Source organism: Mixophyes fleayi, chromosome 3, assembly GCF_038048845.1.
Source record: "Mixophyes fleayi isolate aMixFle1 chromosome 3, aMixFle1.hap1, whole genome shotgun sequence".
Lineage (NCBI taxonomy): Eukaryota > Metazoa > Chordata > Amphibia > Anura > Limnodynastidae > Mixophyes > Mixophyes fleayi.
The window spans coordinates 26,663,073-26,676,061 of NC_134404.1; the positions used below are offsets into that span (position 1 = coordinate 26,663,073).

Consider the following 12,989-nt stretch of genomic DNA (forward strand, 5'->3'; position numbering starts at 1 on the left):
TAGCCATATACCCATGTCTGCACACTAGAAGAAGGCATTGGGCAGCATACTGATAGATGAGGAGAATCGCATAGTACCAATAGTAAAAAGAAGGAACAACATGAGGATGGCTTTTGGAGTAAGCTGTTCACTAACTCAGCGACCAAACTTTCACTTTTCCTTATTTTCACAAATATAAAGCATTGCATATTTCTGAATACTGTTGACAACGTCAGAGCAGCACTGAGGATCGACTTTATACAAACAAGGCTGTTTCACAATCTACTGAGCTATCATCTCAGTTCAGCTGTGGGAGCCACAGAGCTTGACTGTCATTGCTGTTTCAGCTTCTGTTTAACTGTCCACTAAGCTCAGTTGTGATTGCTGTAGCTATTTCTGTTTAGCTGCTGGACCCTCTGCACCCAACTGTCAGCATCCTCCTGGACCTCGTCGTGTCAATGCTGCATAAACTGCCTACTCTATTAATCCCAGCCAGAGCGCGGGAACATATCCCTCACCTCTTCCATTGCCCTGCACCATTTGGATCAATTGTTCCTTTCCACTCTCTCATTACCTACCCTAGATAATATACATTCATTCACATCTCTCACATTTCTCCATCATGCATCTACTCAATTTACACTCTTTCCTATTCACTGTCAACACACTTCTCTTCAAACTTCTCTCCTTTCCCCATCAACCTATTTCTCCCTCTGATATTATGATTTCCCTTTACTCCCTTGAGATAGTCTGCAAGAATGAAGTGTTTTGTCTCCTGCACCCACCACACTCACCAACCTATATAATAAAAAATAAACCTCACACTCAGAAATGCTCCTCGCATGCCCTCTTTCTCACCCTGCTACTTCTCATGGCTGCTGTTGAAATCTCACCTAACCCTGAGATCCGTACAAACCACACTAGCAGCTTAAGTTCCTTGCTTCACTCCAAACCTTTCAATCCACTCCGTTCTTAAAATCCCGCCAACCTTATCCACATATCTCCACTACCCTCTCTTACCTTCTCCTGTGCACTATGCATTGCCAGATCTGTTTGTAAGAAACTTACATCCATTCATTATCTATTCATTTCTAAATTCCTCAAACTCCATGCCATTACAGAAACTTGGCTCACCTCTTCTGACACTACATCCCCTGCATCTGTCTCCTATGGAGGACTCTCCCTCAGCCATGCCCCCAGAAACAGACAAGGTGGTGGCGTAGGCATTCTACTATTTAAAAACTGCACCTTCCATAGCCTACCCTCTGAACCCTCTTTCTAATTCTCTTCCTTTTTAAGTCCACACTATTCATCTATTTTATCCTCTCCACTTTTGTATTGCTGCAATTTATCGCGCCCAGGTCCAGTTTCCAAATTCCTTGACAATTTTGCGGCCTGGCTCACATATTTCCTACTATTTGACCGTCTTACTGTAATGCTAGGGGATTTCAACATACCTCTTGATAATCCCACTGTCTTTTCTGCTACTAAACTTCTTTCACTTACTTCCTCCTTTGGTCCTTGTCTTCTCCTGCTACTACTCCATCCCTAGTTACTCCCTCTTGGCATTCCCACTGTCTGACCACGACCTCCTTTCCTTCAACATCACCTTGCCTCATGCCCTCCCCCCTGCACCCAAAACCACTTCTCATTTTCACAATAACAGCTATTTTCTCCTTTGACTGCATTATCCTGCCCTAATCACACTGCCTCTTTCTACAACAAAAAATTCACTGCAGTCTTAGACAATGCAGCTCCAGCTACCCACACAGTCTCTTACGATTCAACCACCAACCATGGCACATTATCAGACTCACTACCTGCAAAAGTGCTCCCGCACTGCAGAGCACCACTAGAGGAAATCTCGTTCCTATCCCAATTTCCTCCACTATAAAGACATCCTTTCATCTTAAATCACTGCCCTTTCAATTGCCAAAACACATTCTTCAAATCTCTAAAATCCACCCAGTATTCTAACCCAAAAATGCCTCTTTGCCACCTTCAACTCACTTTTCTACCCATCTGCACCTCCTCTCCCTTCCTCCCTCACAACCCATGATTTTGCCACCTACTTCAAAGACAAAATCAACACCATTTGACAAGATATTTCCACCCACTCTGCCCACCTTCAATTACAATCCCAAATCCACCCTTCATCACCATCACCATTTATTTATGTAGCGTCACTGATTCAGCAGCACTGTACAGAGAACTCACTCATATCAGTCCCTGCCCCATTGGGGCTTACAGTCTAAATTCCCTAACACAAACACAGACAGACAGACACCCTTAATTCTCTCCAATAGCTGAAGGCAAAGTCTCTGCACTCATCTTATCATCTTAACCTACAACCTGACACCTCGACCCTTTTAACTCCAAACTTCTCCTTTCCCCCGTCCACTGCATACACACCTCTAGCTCACCTCTTCAACCTGTCTCTCTCCAATAGCACATTTCCATCTCCTTTAAACATGTGCTCAACTCACCAATTCTAAAAAAACCATCATTAAATTCAGTCTCTCTCTCCAACTACACCCTATGTCTTGCCTCTCCTTTGCCTCCACACTACTTGAACAATTAGTTTATAAATGCCTGTCTCACTTTCTCTCCTCTAACTCCATTCTCGACTTTCTGCAGTCAGGCTTCCGTCCCCAACATTCCACTGAAACTTCTCTCACAAAACAGATCAATGATCTTCTAACTGCAAAGTCTAAGACTAATCTCTCCATATTTATTCTCCTGGATCTCTCTGCTGCTTTTTACATTGTTGAATACCTCTTCTCCTACACACCCTTCACTTCATTTGTCTTCATGACACATTTCTTTTCTAGTTTACTTCCTAGCTATTAAACTGCTCCCGCTATCTGTTTGGGTCCCACAAGGCTCTTTTCTTGGCACTTAACTTTTTCTCATTGTACACCTCTTCTCTTGAGGCACTAATTCGCTCACTTGGCCTCCAGTACACTCATATGCTGATGACACCCAAATCTATATCTCTTACCCCGACCTCTCCTCTTTAGTGTTATCTTGTGTTACCAACTGTCTTTCTGCTATCTCCACATGGATGTCCCAATGCTACTTAAAGCTCAACATTTCCAAAACAGAGCTTATCCACTTCCCTCCTGCCAAAGTCACCACCTCCCCTCAAATCTCCCTTACTGTCAAAACCACTATAATTTCCTCAGTCTTCCAAACCCGATTCCTTGGTGTCCCACTCGACTCCACCCTCTGCTTTATTCCTCACATCCAGACTCTCTCGTAATCCTGTCAACTCCACCTTAAAAACATTGCCAGAAAACGCCTTTTCTTACTCAACATGTCACCAAAACTCTGAACCATTCTCTGATCATTACCCATCTTGACTATTGCAACATCCTGCTATCTGGCATTCCAGACACCCAGGGCCATAACTAGGGCTGTGCAAGAGTGCTGAACACTCAGGGCCCAAAGCTGAAGGTGGGAACAGTTTATGAATTGTAAGTTCATTTGGTTAAAATTGAGATCTAGGAAAGCATCAGTTTTGCTTCTCACCTCAGATGCTACAAAATTTAAGTTACGGCTCTGCCGACACCCATTAATCCACACTTCAATCTATCCTAAATGCTGCTGCAAGACTGTTCTTCTTTTCTCACCACTCCACATTTGCTGCATCACTTTGCAAATCCCTTCCTGTATCCTTCAAAATCCAATTTAAATTACTCACCCTTACCTACAAAGCCCTCATTAACACTACCCCTTCATACATCTCAAATATCATATCAAAATACTCTCCTTCCCACCCTCGTACATCTCTCTCTGACCTGCACCTTTTAGAGTCTCTGGTAACCACCCCTCATCACTAGGAATTTCCTACCACGCCCAATCAGACTTTCCCACAGTCTTCAAATCTTTATACATTCTCTGATAACCCACCTCTTTTTTAGAGCTTACCTTATCCCCGATAATATTATTCACACTAATGAACCCTTGCAACTGTCCCAACCTATGATCTAAGCCATATTTGCTCCTTTTGCTTAATCTCTGCTCTCTTCCACTCCAGAATTATAGGCTAGCCAAATTAAAATGTAGATTCTTCTATACACAACATTGAAACAGTGCCCCCTTTGGTAAAACATTTTTGGAAAACAGAATGCTTGCAATACGTTTTCAATGTAGGATGTTTCAGAAATTGGCACATCATTTTTTATTCTGCATAACAATCTCTGAACAAAAGTGTTGTTTCAGCATAATGTCCCATCATCATCTATGGAAATGTAATAAACTTGAGCAAAAAAATAAAACAAGTTCTTACTCATCTGTAGAAAGACACATTGCATATCCATACAGACTATGGACATCATAATGTGTTCCCCAAGATTGTTTTGCATCCATGCAGAGGGTCTTGGAATACATTACTCGATCCAGAATTGCTTTAGAAGAAAGACAAAGATACATTTCAGGTACAAACCTTTAAGAACATTTTTGTTGGTCAGAATCCCACAAATATACTTCTCACAAAAGACTGAATTACAAGTGTGTTAATTGTTAATTCCTTGATACATGGAGTTGCAGCTTTTAGGCTGTTAAATGAACTTCATAGTTCTCAGTGATCAATAAGCCAATTTGCAGACAAACTCTGCCATTAACCATTACAACCACTATTACAAATATTTTGGAAACACTTTTTAGGTGACATGATAATCAGTGCTTAATTTCTATTTTGCTTAATAGGCTTACAAATAAATATCAATTAAGGAATGTAAAATGGGAAGTTTAGATCTTAGTGTAGATCAGTTTAAAAAAAGTTGAAATACATTTTTTATTCTGCCTAATCAGTGGCGCACGCAGGGGGGTTTCTGGGTCTCCAGAAACCCCTCCCCTCCACTAAAGAAGTGCCCCTGTACTATCAAGCAGCCGCGGCGCTGTCAAAGAAGTGTCTGCCGTGGTACTGTATTGTATACAGCACCGCCACGGATGCTGCTTTGACAGCGCCGCTGCTGCTGGATAGTACAGAGCTGCAGAAAAGGAGCTGCTGCGCATGCGCGGGTGCATGCGCAGCAGCTTTCGGGTTTTTTTCATTTTATTTTTTTTTTGGGGGGGGGGGGGGGGGGGTTAAAATTACTGCGTGTGCCCCTGCCTAATGATGAGCATTTAAACACAGGTGAGAAGTACAATTATTTTTTTTTCTTCAAAGCAGGAAAAATGCTGGCTGTTTTTGCATGTAGCACACAAATTATTTACTGGATAGCCACATATTTACGCTATAATTTAAAATTGAGCTAAACTCAATCTGTAGCGCAGTGCAACATGTTTTTGCCAAGGTGCAAAATTGCTCCATTATTTGCTTTGCTCCTAACTCTAAATGAGATCCTGTACTTGTGATTATATATCACCAATACTGGAAAAATGTATTCACAGTTAAATAAACAGTCTTATTTACATTTACTGACTGTTATTTTTATCCATAATGCAGTTGCTCACATCTTACTATTTATTTATAGCAATTTTTAAAATCCCAATGACCCAACACTAGAATTAAATCAGAATCCACAGCTATAAACTCTGTGATATTTATTAGTATTAGGTTGTTTAGTTAAATGGATTCTAAGATGGCATGAATGTAAACCTATATATATATATATAGTATATGGACTTTTGGATAAAAATAGTTTGGTGACATTACAGGCATGGACTTTGGGAACTACAAATTTATTTTGGACATTACAAGCATGGACTTTGCAAATTACAAATTTATTTTGGACTTGAACAAGCCGGACTTTGGATACAAATTTGTTTTGGACTTTGGTGGTCATTTTTGGATTAAAAGCTGCTGACAACAGAAGAAAACTTCAGCGGTGAGTATATTGGGGATTTATTATTTTTAATAAAAATATATGGGGGTAAATATATATAGGTCCGAGTTTGACAGCGTGTTAAAATCACGGCAAATCGCGGGTGTTAACCCATAATTTTAGTGAAAAAAAACTGAAATGTATCAAGCTGCGATTTTGACACTGATCTTCAAAATCGCTTGTCATCTCTGGCGATTTGCTGCGATGTAAACATTCCCATGTTTAGCTAACTCTCCTGTGTTGTAGCAGCGACTTGTAAACCTATCACTGTTACACTGCCCTGTCAGGCAGCTGTCAAAATGGTAAAGAATAGAAGAAAGTTAAAAAAAAAAAAGCGTGGGGTCCCCCCTCTATTCCAGCTTAACCCTAGTGCTGCCTGACTACTGCTGGTCCTGTGAAAATCGGGTGAAAATTTTGCGTGGGGTCCCCCCGATTTTCACTTTACCAGCACTAGGCAAACCAGCCAGGGTTGGCGGCACTATAGCAGTGGGACCCACTGCAGGGGTCCCCCTGCCATAATGACTAACCAACCCTAGACTGTTCAGCCCTGGGCTGGATTCTCTAGGGAGTGATGTCCGCCAAAAAACGAGCGTGCCCCCCCCACCTAGAGACCCCTAGCCCAGTGCTGATAGCACTAGGGCTCTTCCCATTGTCCCATAGATTGTAAGCTTGCGAGCAGGGCCTTCCACCTCTTTGTCTGTTTTACCCAGTTTGTTTATTAGTTTATTATGTTTTTCCCCAATTGTAAAGCGCTACGGAATATGTTGACGCTATATAAATAAATGATGATGATGATGATGATGTAAGATGCATAATAGCTTTAAACAAACACTGAACAATTTGAAAAAGAATAATAATTTCTGAAACAGATTTCATAAAATGATTAGACAAGTTACTAAGAGCGAAAAAAATCATTAGCATTTCAATTTAGTTATTCTAATAAGGATTCCATACATGACTAAAGAAAAATCTATAGCAATCCTAGCATTAATAAAGGGTCTACAGCTTCACTTGTGAAAGAAAGACAGAAAAGACTTGTTTATGACTTTTAATTAAATTATTTCATACACAAGATTAATATGTGAATGAGGACTGTATCAATAAAACAAACTCTTATTGTCTTTTAATTGCAATCATTTCATTATTATTAAATGTTTCTTAGATTATTTTACATTATCTTACCAGGTGTATATGGGGGGTAGTTTAAATTGTTAACAACACAGCCATCTTTTGCCCCTTTCACAAAGTTGGAGACTTCATTCATATCCTGTTTGAAAATATATAAAAAATAATGAATTTTAAGACACCCAAGGAACCTCTGTGTCAGTAGTAAGTATGGCCAATGTCTATGCAAGTATGAAACTAATTTAGGGCTAAAACAGCAAGTTTCCAAATTATCTGCATATTTGCAGTTCTGGTTAGACTTTAGTTGGAGTGCCATCACTTAGTCTGTGAAGATCATATAGGGCCTGATTCATTAAGGATCTTAACTTGAGAAACTTCTTATTTCAGTCTCCTGGACAAAACCATGTTACAATGCAAGGGGTGCAAATTAGTAATCTGTTACATCTATTACATTTAAATTAACTTATTTAACTCACAATATTTATTTTCCTATAATTCCACACCCCAAAACACTCAAAATAGCAGGAAATATGGTTATAGAGTATTTAGAATAGTAGTATAATTTGTATTTTATGTCAAGAGCAAACTGCAGATCAGGGGTGCAAATTAGTAATCTGTTTTGCACATAAATTAAATACTGACTGTTTTTTCATGTAGCACACAAATACTTGATAGCTTATTTGTACACTGAAATTTAAAGTTGATATTTGTGTGCTACATGAAAAAACAGTCAGTATTTAACTTATGTGCAAAACAGAATACTTATAATACCTTGCATTGTAACATGGTTTTGTCCAGAAGACTGAAATAAGAAGTTTCTCAAGTTAAGATCCTTAATGAGTCAGACCCATAATTTTCAGTAGAGCAGAACAGTGCAAATATGTGCATCTCCTATGGTGCAAAGCATTAACTGATGCTTATGTCGTCAATGTGGATAAATGTGTCAATTTGTCAAATAGTTTTGCTTGCCAATAGGGGTTTCCTCTACTACACTAAACACACCGAACAATGATGTAAAGTTACATCAAAGCTAATTGCTTTTGTTTTTTTAATAATTGTATACTAGACCCTCCTTAAGGCATTACTCATAACAATGCTACTATGATTTACATTTTTAAATGCAATTTACAGTTGATAACAGTGGTTTATTATGTTAAACAGTTACTTCTAACATGGAAAACATCTACACAACCCCTGAAAAAACAAAACACCGTAACAGTTTAATAAAATGTGAACTTTGGGGGAAAAAAGTCAAAGAATCCCAATCTGGGAAAACATATCCAGTGGTCTATATAGTATCTACAGTATTTTTCGTATTACTATAACTGTACTGAACACATGTAGTAATACTCAACATGATAAAACTACTTCACAATGTTATGTACAAAATGTATAATGTAGTTAAGATATTTTTGTAGCATTAAATGTAGAAAAAAATGTAGCATAAATTGAGGGAAATGTCTCAGTAATTTGCATTAGAGGATGAGGGGGGGAAATGATCAAATCTGGGAAAGTGTCAAAACAGCAAATGTAAAATCATACCTCTCAATATTCCCAAACTCGAAGAGACTGTCACCATTTTTAATCTCAAAAGAGGTGTTCACAATTACAAATTGGGTGTGGCATAGCTGGAATGTGGAAGTATAGTTGGTTGAATCTAGGTGCATGCAGATTGGGATGTGGTTTGAATAGATCAATTTTGCTTTTTAAAATGTTGAAAATGTTGCTGTATTAATTGTGTTGGTGTGATTGCTGAATGTCAACAATTAGGTGTAATTAGTCATTACTGCTATTGATGAACTTGCTTTAAAAACATTGCCTCTGGGTAGGGCAGCATGGTGGCGTAGTGGTTAGCACTTCTGCCTTACAGCACTGGGGTCATGAGTTCAATGCCCGACCATGGCCTTATCTGTGTGGAGTTTGTATGTTCTCCCTGTGTTTGCGTGGGTTTTCTCCGGGTGCTCCGATTTCCTCCCACACTCCAAAAACATACTGGTAGGTTAATTGGCTGCTAACAAATTGACCCTAGTCTTTGTGTGTTTGTGTGTTAGGGAATTTAGACTGCAAGCCCCAATGGGGCAGGTGTGAGTGAGTTCTCTGTACAGCGCTGCGGAATTAGTGGCGCTATATAAATTGATGATGATGATGATAATGGCATGGTGCAAATAGCTTTGACCTGCTGAGCAAAGAAGCACAGAAGTCACTATCTTGCCAACCAAGCCTGGCACAATGTTAGAAAAAAATTAAAATTATGTCCCAACAAAGCAAATTGCAAATAAGTGCTATGTCCTAAATTGCCCATTTGATTGTCATGTCAAATTCACAGGTAAACAGTGCTCGAAAACATATGTAAAATGATGCATTACTCTGTATTACTATGAAAGAAAAGAAAAAAGCAACTAATAATGACATGCACTGCATATATCAGCATACTGAAGGGTGCCTGACTGCTTTCTTAGTAAGTAACTTGTTCTCCTTGTATTACATTTATCATCATCATCATTTATTTATATGATTCCGCAGTGCTGTACAGAGAACTCATTCATATCAGTCCCTGGCCCATTGGAGCTTAGAGTCTAAATTCCCTAATATAGACACACACTCACATACAGACAGACAGAGAGGGAGACAGAAAGAGACTAGGGACAATTTTGATAGCAGCCAATTAACCTACCAGTATGTTTTTGGAGTGTGGGAGGAAACCAGAGCACCTGGAGGAAACCCACACAAACACAGGGAGAACATACAAACTCCACACAAATAAGGCCATGGTTGGGAATTGAACTCATGACCCCAGTGCTGTGAGGCAGAAGTGCTACCACTATGCCACCGTGCTGCCCACATCCAAACCTATCTATTGCAGAACACTTTGTATTTTGATTTCTGTCCCAGATGTTCAATTTAGCCATGACTTTTATAGATCAAACTGCATCCCTGGCAAATAGGATAAAGCCTTATGAAACTGTCATACACTGGCCAGTTCTGTCAGTAGTCTCCATATGGGATCGTACATAAATAAACAATAGTCACTTTCAAAATATATTGACACACAAAGGAATAAAATGCTACAAGCACTGAATGTAACTTCATGCTTTGCTAAATCTAATTATTTGTAACTATTAAATTAAATTCACATTTAATATTTTACTCACAATCCATATGCCGTCATACTTCACTTCTTCATAAAACTTCAGACATTCGTCAGTCCACCACTTTGTACAGACATCGTTAGTATAATCAGGAAATACTGTAATTCCAGGCCAGACCTATACAATAGAAAAATTTATATTATTAGATGCCCACAATAATGTATCTTCATCCTCATTTCCTTTTCTGCCCTCTTTTTTTCTTCTTTACAACATCATGCCCCATATTTATTTTTTCAATTGCCATACTTCATGTTAAGATGTGTGTATATTGTAGATGTGTAAATTGTATTTCTAGGTTTGGAAAATTTAACATAAATGAAGAGGCCACTTCTGAGCCAAGATAACTAATCTCTGGGCACTAATTACAGAGCAGAGTTGAGAATAGTTATGGGCATTGCCAAGATAGGTATAGAGTACAGGGACGCACGCAGGATTTTTAAGGGGGAGGAGTCCTTCCCCGAAAAAAATATATAGAGAAAGCTGCTGCGCATGCGGCCGCGCATGCGCAGCAGCTCCATTTCGGCGGCACTGTATTGTACAGCAGCCGCGGAGCTGTCAAAGAAGCGTCCGTGGTGGTGCTGTATTGTAGTACAATACAGTACTGCAGCGGACGCTTCTTTGACAGCGCTGCGGCTGCTGTACAGTACAGTGCCGCTATGTAGGGGCACTGTTTAGCCCCCATTCTTTGGGGATTGGTTTCTGGAGAACCAGAAACCCCCCCTGCGTGCGCCCCTGATACTCAACATACTTATTAATAGTGTGCTTAATATAAGATTGCCTAGACTAGAACATCAGTTGCTGAGCTATTTATTGAATGAATAATTGAAGCACATTCTGTAACTTCCTGCCAGAGGTGACCAGCTTTAGAAGATTATATGCAGATGGGTCAAAATACAGCTTGCTAGCAATAGGCAGGGCCACCATAAAAGGGGTAAAAGTGTTGCATCTGTAGGAGGCTCTGTCATTTGAACAGTAAGCAGCACTGGGGAATTTACTTTTTATACATTTTGTATTGTAAATGCCTGCCATTTTGTTGGTGATTACTGTTCTATATACACTTTACTCCAAGAAAATGTCTGCTAAAAAAGGGACAAATGTTTCAATCACACTTTTTTCCTCCTACTGCACATCACATTGGACACATTATATAGAGAGATTAGGTTTAAAGGTGGATACACAAGGTATAAAAACAGTCTAGCACTAGATCATTACTGTATGTATAATAAATAGACACAAGCATGCAAATATAGGTAGATGGAATTGCAAAGAAGAAGAAGCAGCTTTTGCAATGTGGCTTTACATTTTCTTACTTCATAAATAACCCTCACTGCTTTAAATATGTTTAATATTGCTACATAAATTGTATGACTCAAGTCATATGTCTTTAAAATTGCTATATGTGTGTTTAGACATTTTTAATATTATAGTAATAAAATACTGTACCTCTCCAATAAGAGGGGTTTTCCCATCTGATTCATTTACCCACACACCTAGTTGTTGTCCTCTTTCATATGCTTCATAAGGGCCATTTATTAATGGAGTATTGGCAATTGCTGGATCCTGAAAGAATAGAATGAATATTTAATAACATATTATGTATAAAGTCAATGGTGTTTCCTTTTATGTTCTGAACGACAAACTAGCTCAAAAGCTTACTTACCAAAAAGCAGGTTTAAAAAAAAACTTTTTTCTGGTTGTTTTGGCTACTAAACTAAGCTGTTTCAATCGCCAGCTATTTAACATCCCAGCTTCAAACCACCTTATAGTAAATGAGGCAGTTTTGAGCATTAAACCGCCAACTATGTGCGGCGGTTTAAAACTGAAACCAAACACAATTTTTAGTAAATCTAACCCTTAGACTTCACCATAGCATAGAAGAATATATGCTCGAAGAACCAAACCCAAGGAAGTTTCCAGCACTTTTGTTCAATACAGGTGCATACAAAGTGAAAATAGCATTTTTTTGTATCTATATTTGCAATTGCAACAATCTACTTAAACAAACATAAGCACAGGCACATAACCTTGCAAACATAAGCACAGTCATATACCATTGTAAACATAAGTAAAGGCATGTACCATTGGAAATTTAAACTCAAGCAATTAGAATTGCAAACATATGCACAAGTAAGTAAGATTATAAACATAAGCACAAACACATATCAGTGCAAACTTCAGCTTAAAACATTTGTAAAATAAAGCAATAAACAGTTCACAATAACACAAAGGCCAGGTATCAGTATATTAATATAGGAGACACAGAGACACTCTGGGAGCCAATGATGGGTGTCATGAATAGATCTTAAAAAGCCAGTGAATTAAAAAGGACCACACAGGTTTGTGTGCCTGAAAGTTAACCAACATACTTGATGGCAAAAAGTCTGTTATACTAAAGGACACTAAAAATAATACCTGCCATAGAATTAACAATGTGTCACTTAATCATGTATTTCAATACATGGAGGACTAGGGTGAATCTAACAAAATTTAGCCATACCATATTTAGAATAAGACCAGTGTTAACTAGCACACAGAGCTTATTTAGCATAGCAAGTTGTTCTACACTAAACTTACCAAAATGATAATATATTTTTGACCATTGGCATGTAGATCATCAGCAAACTGAGGAAGATCAGCAAACTTTTCTTTATCGTAGGTGAAATCTTTTCTATTTTCCATGTAGTCAATATCAGTAAATTGTACATCCTAAAAATAATGAAATATTGTGTATTACAAATTTGTATTGTTTCATCTTACATTTACATTTATGCAATTACACATACTTGCCAACTCTTCCAGAATGTCTGGGAGACTCCTGAATTCTGGGTAGGTCTCCCGGACTCCAAGAGAGTAGGGCATCCCCCCACATCTGCCCACTTCTTTGTGAAGTGGACATGATTAGTGC

The 12,989-nt window shown here is 38.7% G+C and overlaps 1 protein-coding gene across 1 annotated transcript in view; it reads right to left on the reverse strand.

The window, feature by feature from the left end:
* The window catches only part of LOC142143417 (maltase-glucoamylase-like), a 191,734-nt gene that overhangs the window by 113,012 nt on the left and 65,733 nt on the right, over positions 1-12,989 (reverse strand). Inside the window, exons 12-16 of the mRNA XM_075201251.1 lie at positions 12,659-12,790; positions 11,528-11,644; positions 10,088-10,201; positions 6,993-7,077; positions 4,271-4,388 (exon numbers count right to left, since the gene is read on the reverse strand). Of these exons, the coding sequence (XP_075057352.1) occupies positions 4,271-4,388; positions 6,993-7,077; positions 10,088-10,201; positions 11,528-11,644; positions 12,659-12,790 (566 nt within the window). The remainder of the gene's footprint in view (positions 1-4,270; positions 4,389-6,992; positions 7,078-10,087; positions 10,202-11,527; positions 11,645-12,658; positions 12,791-12,989) is intronic.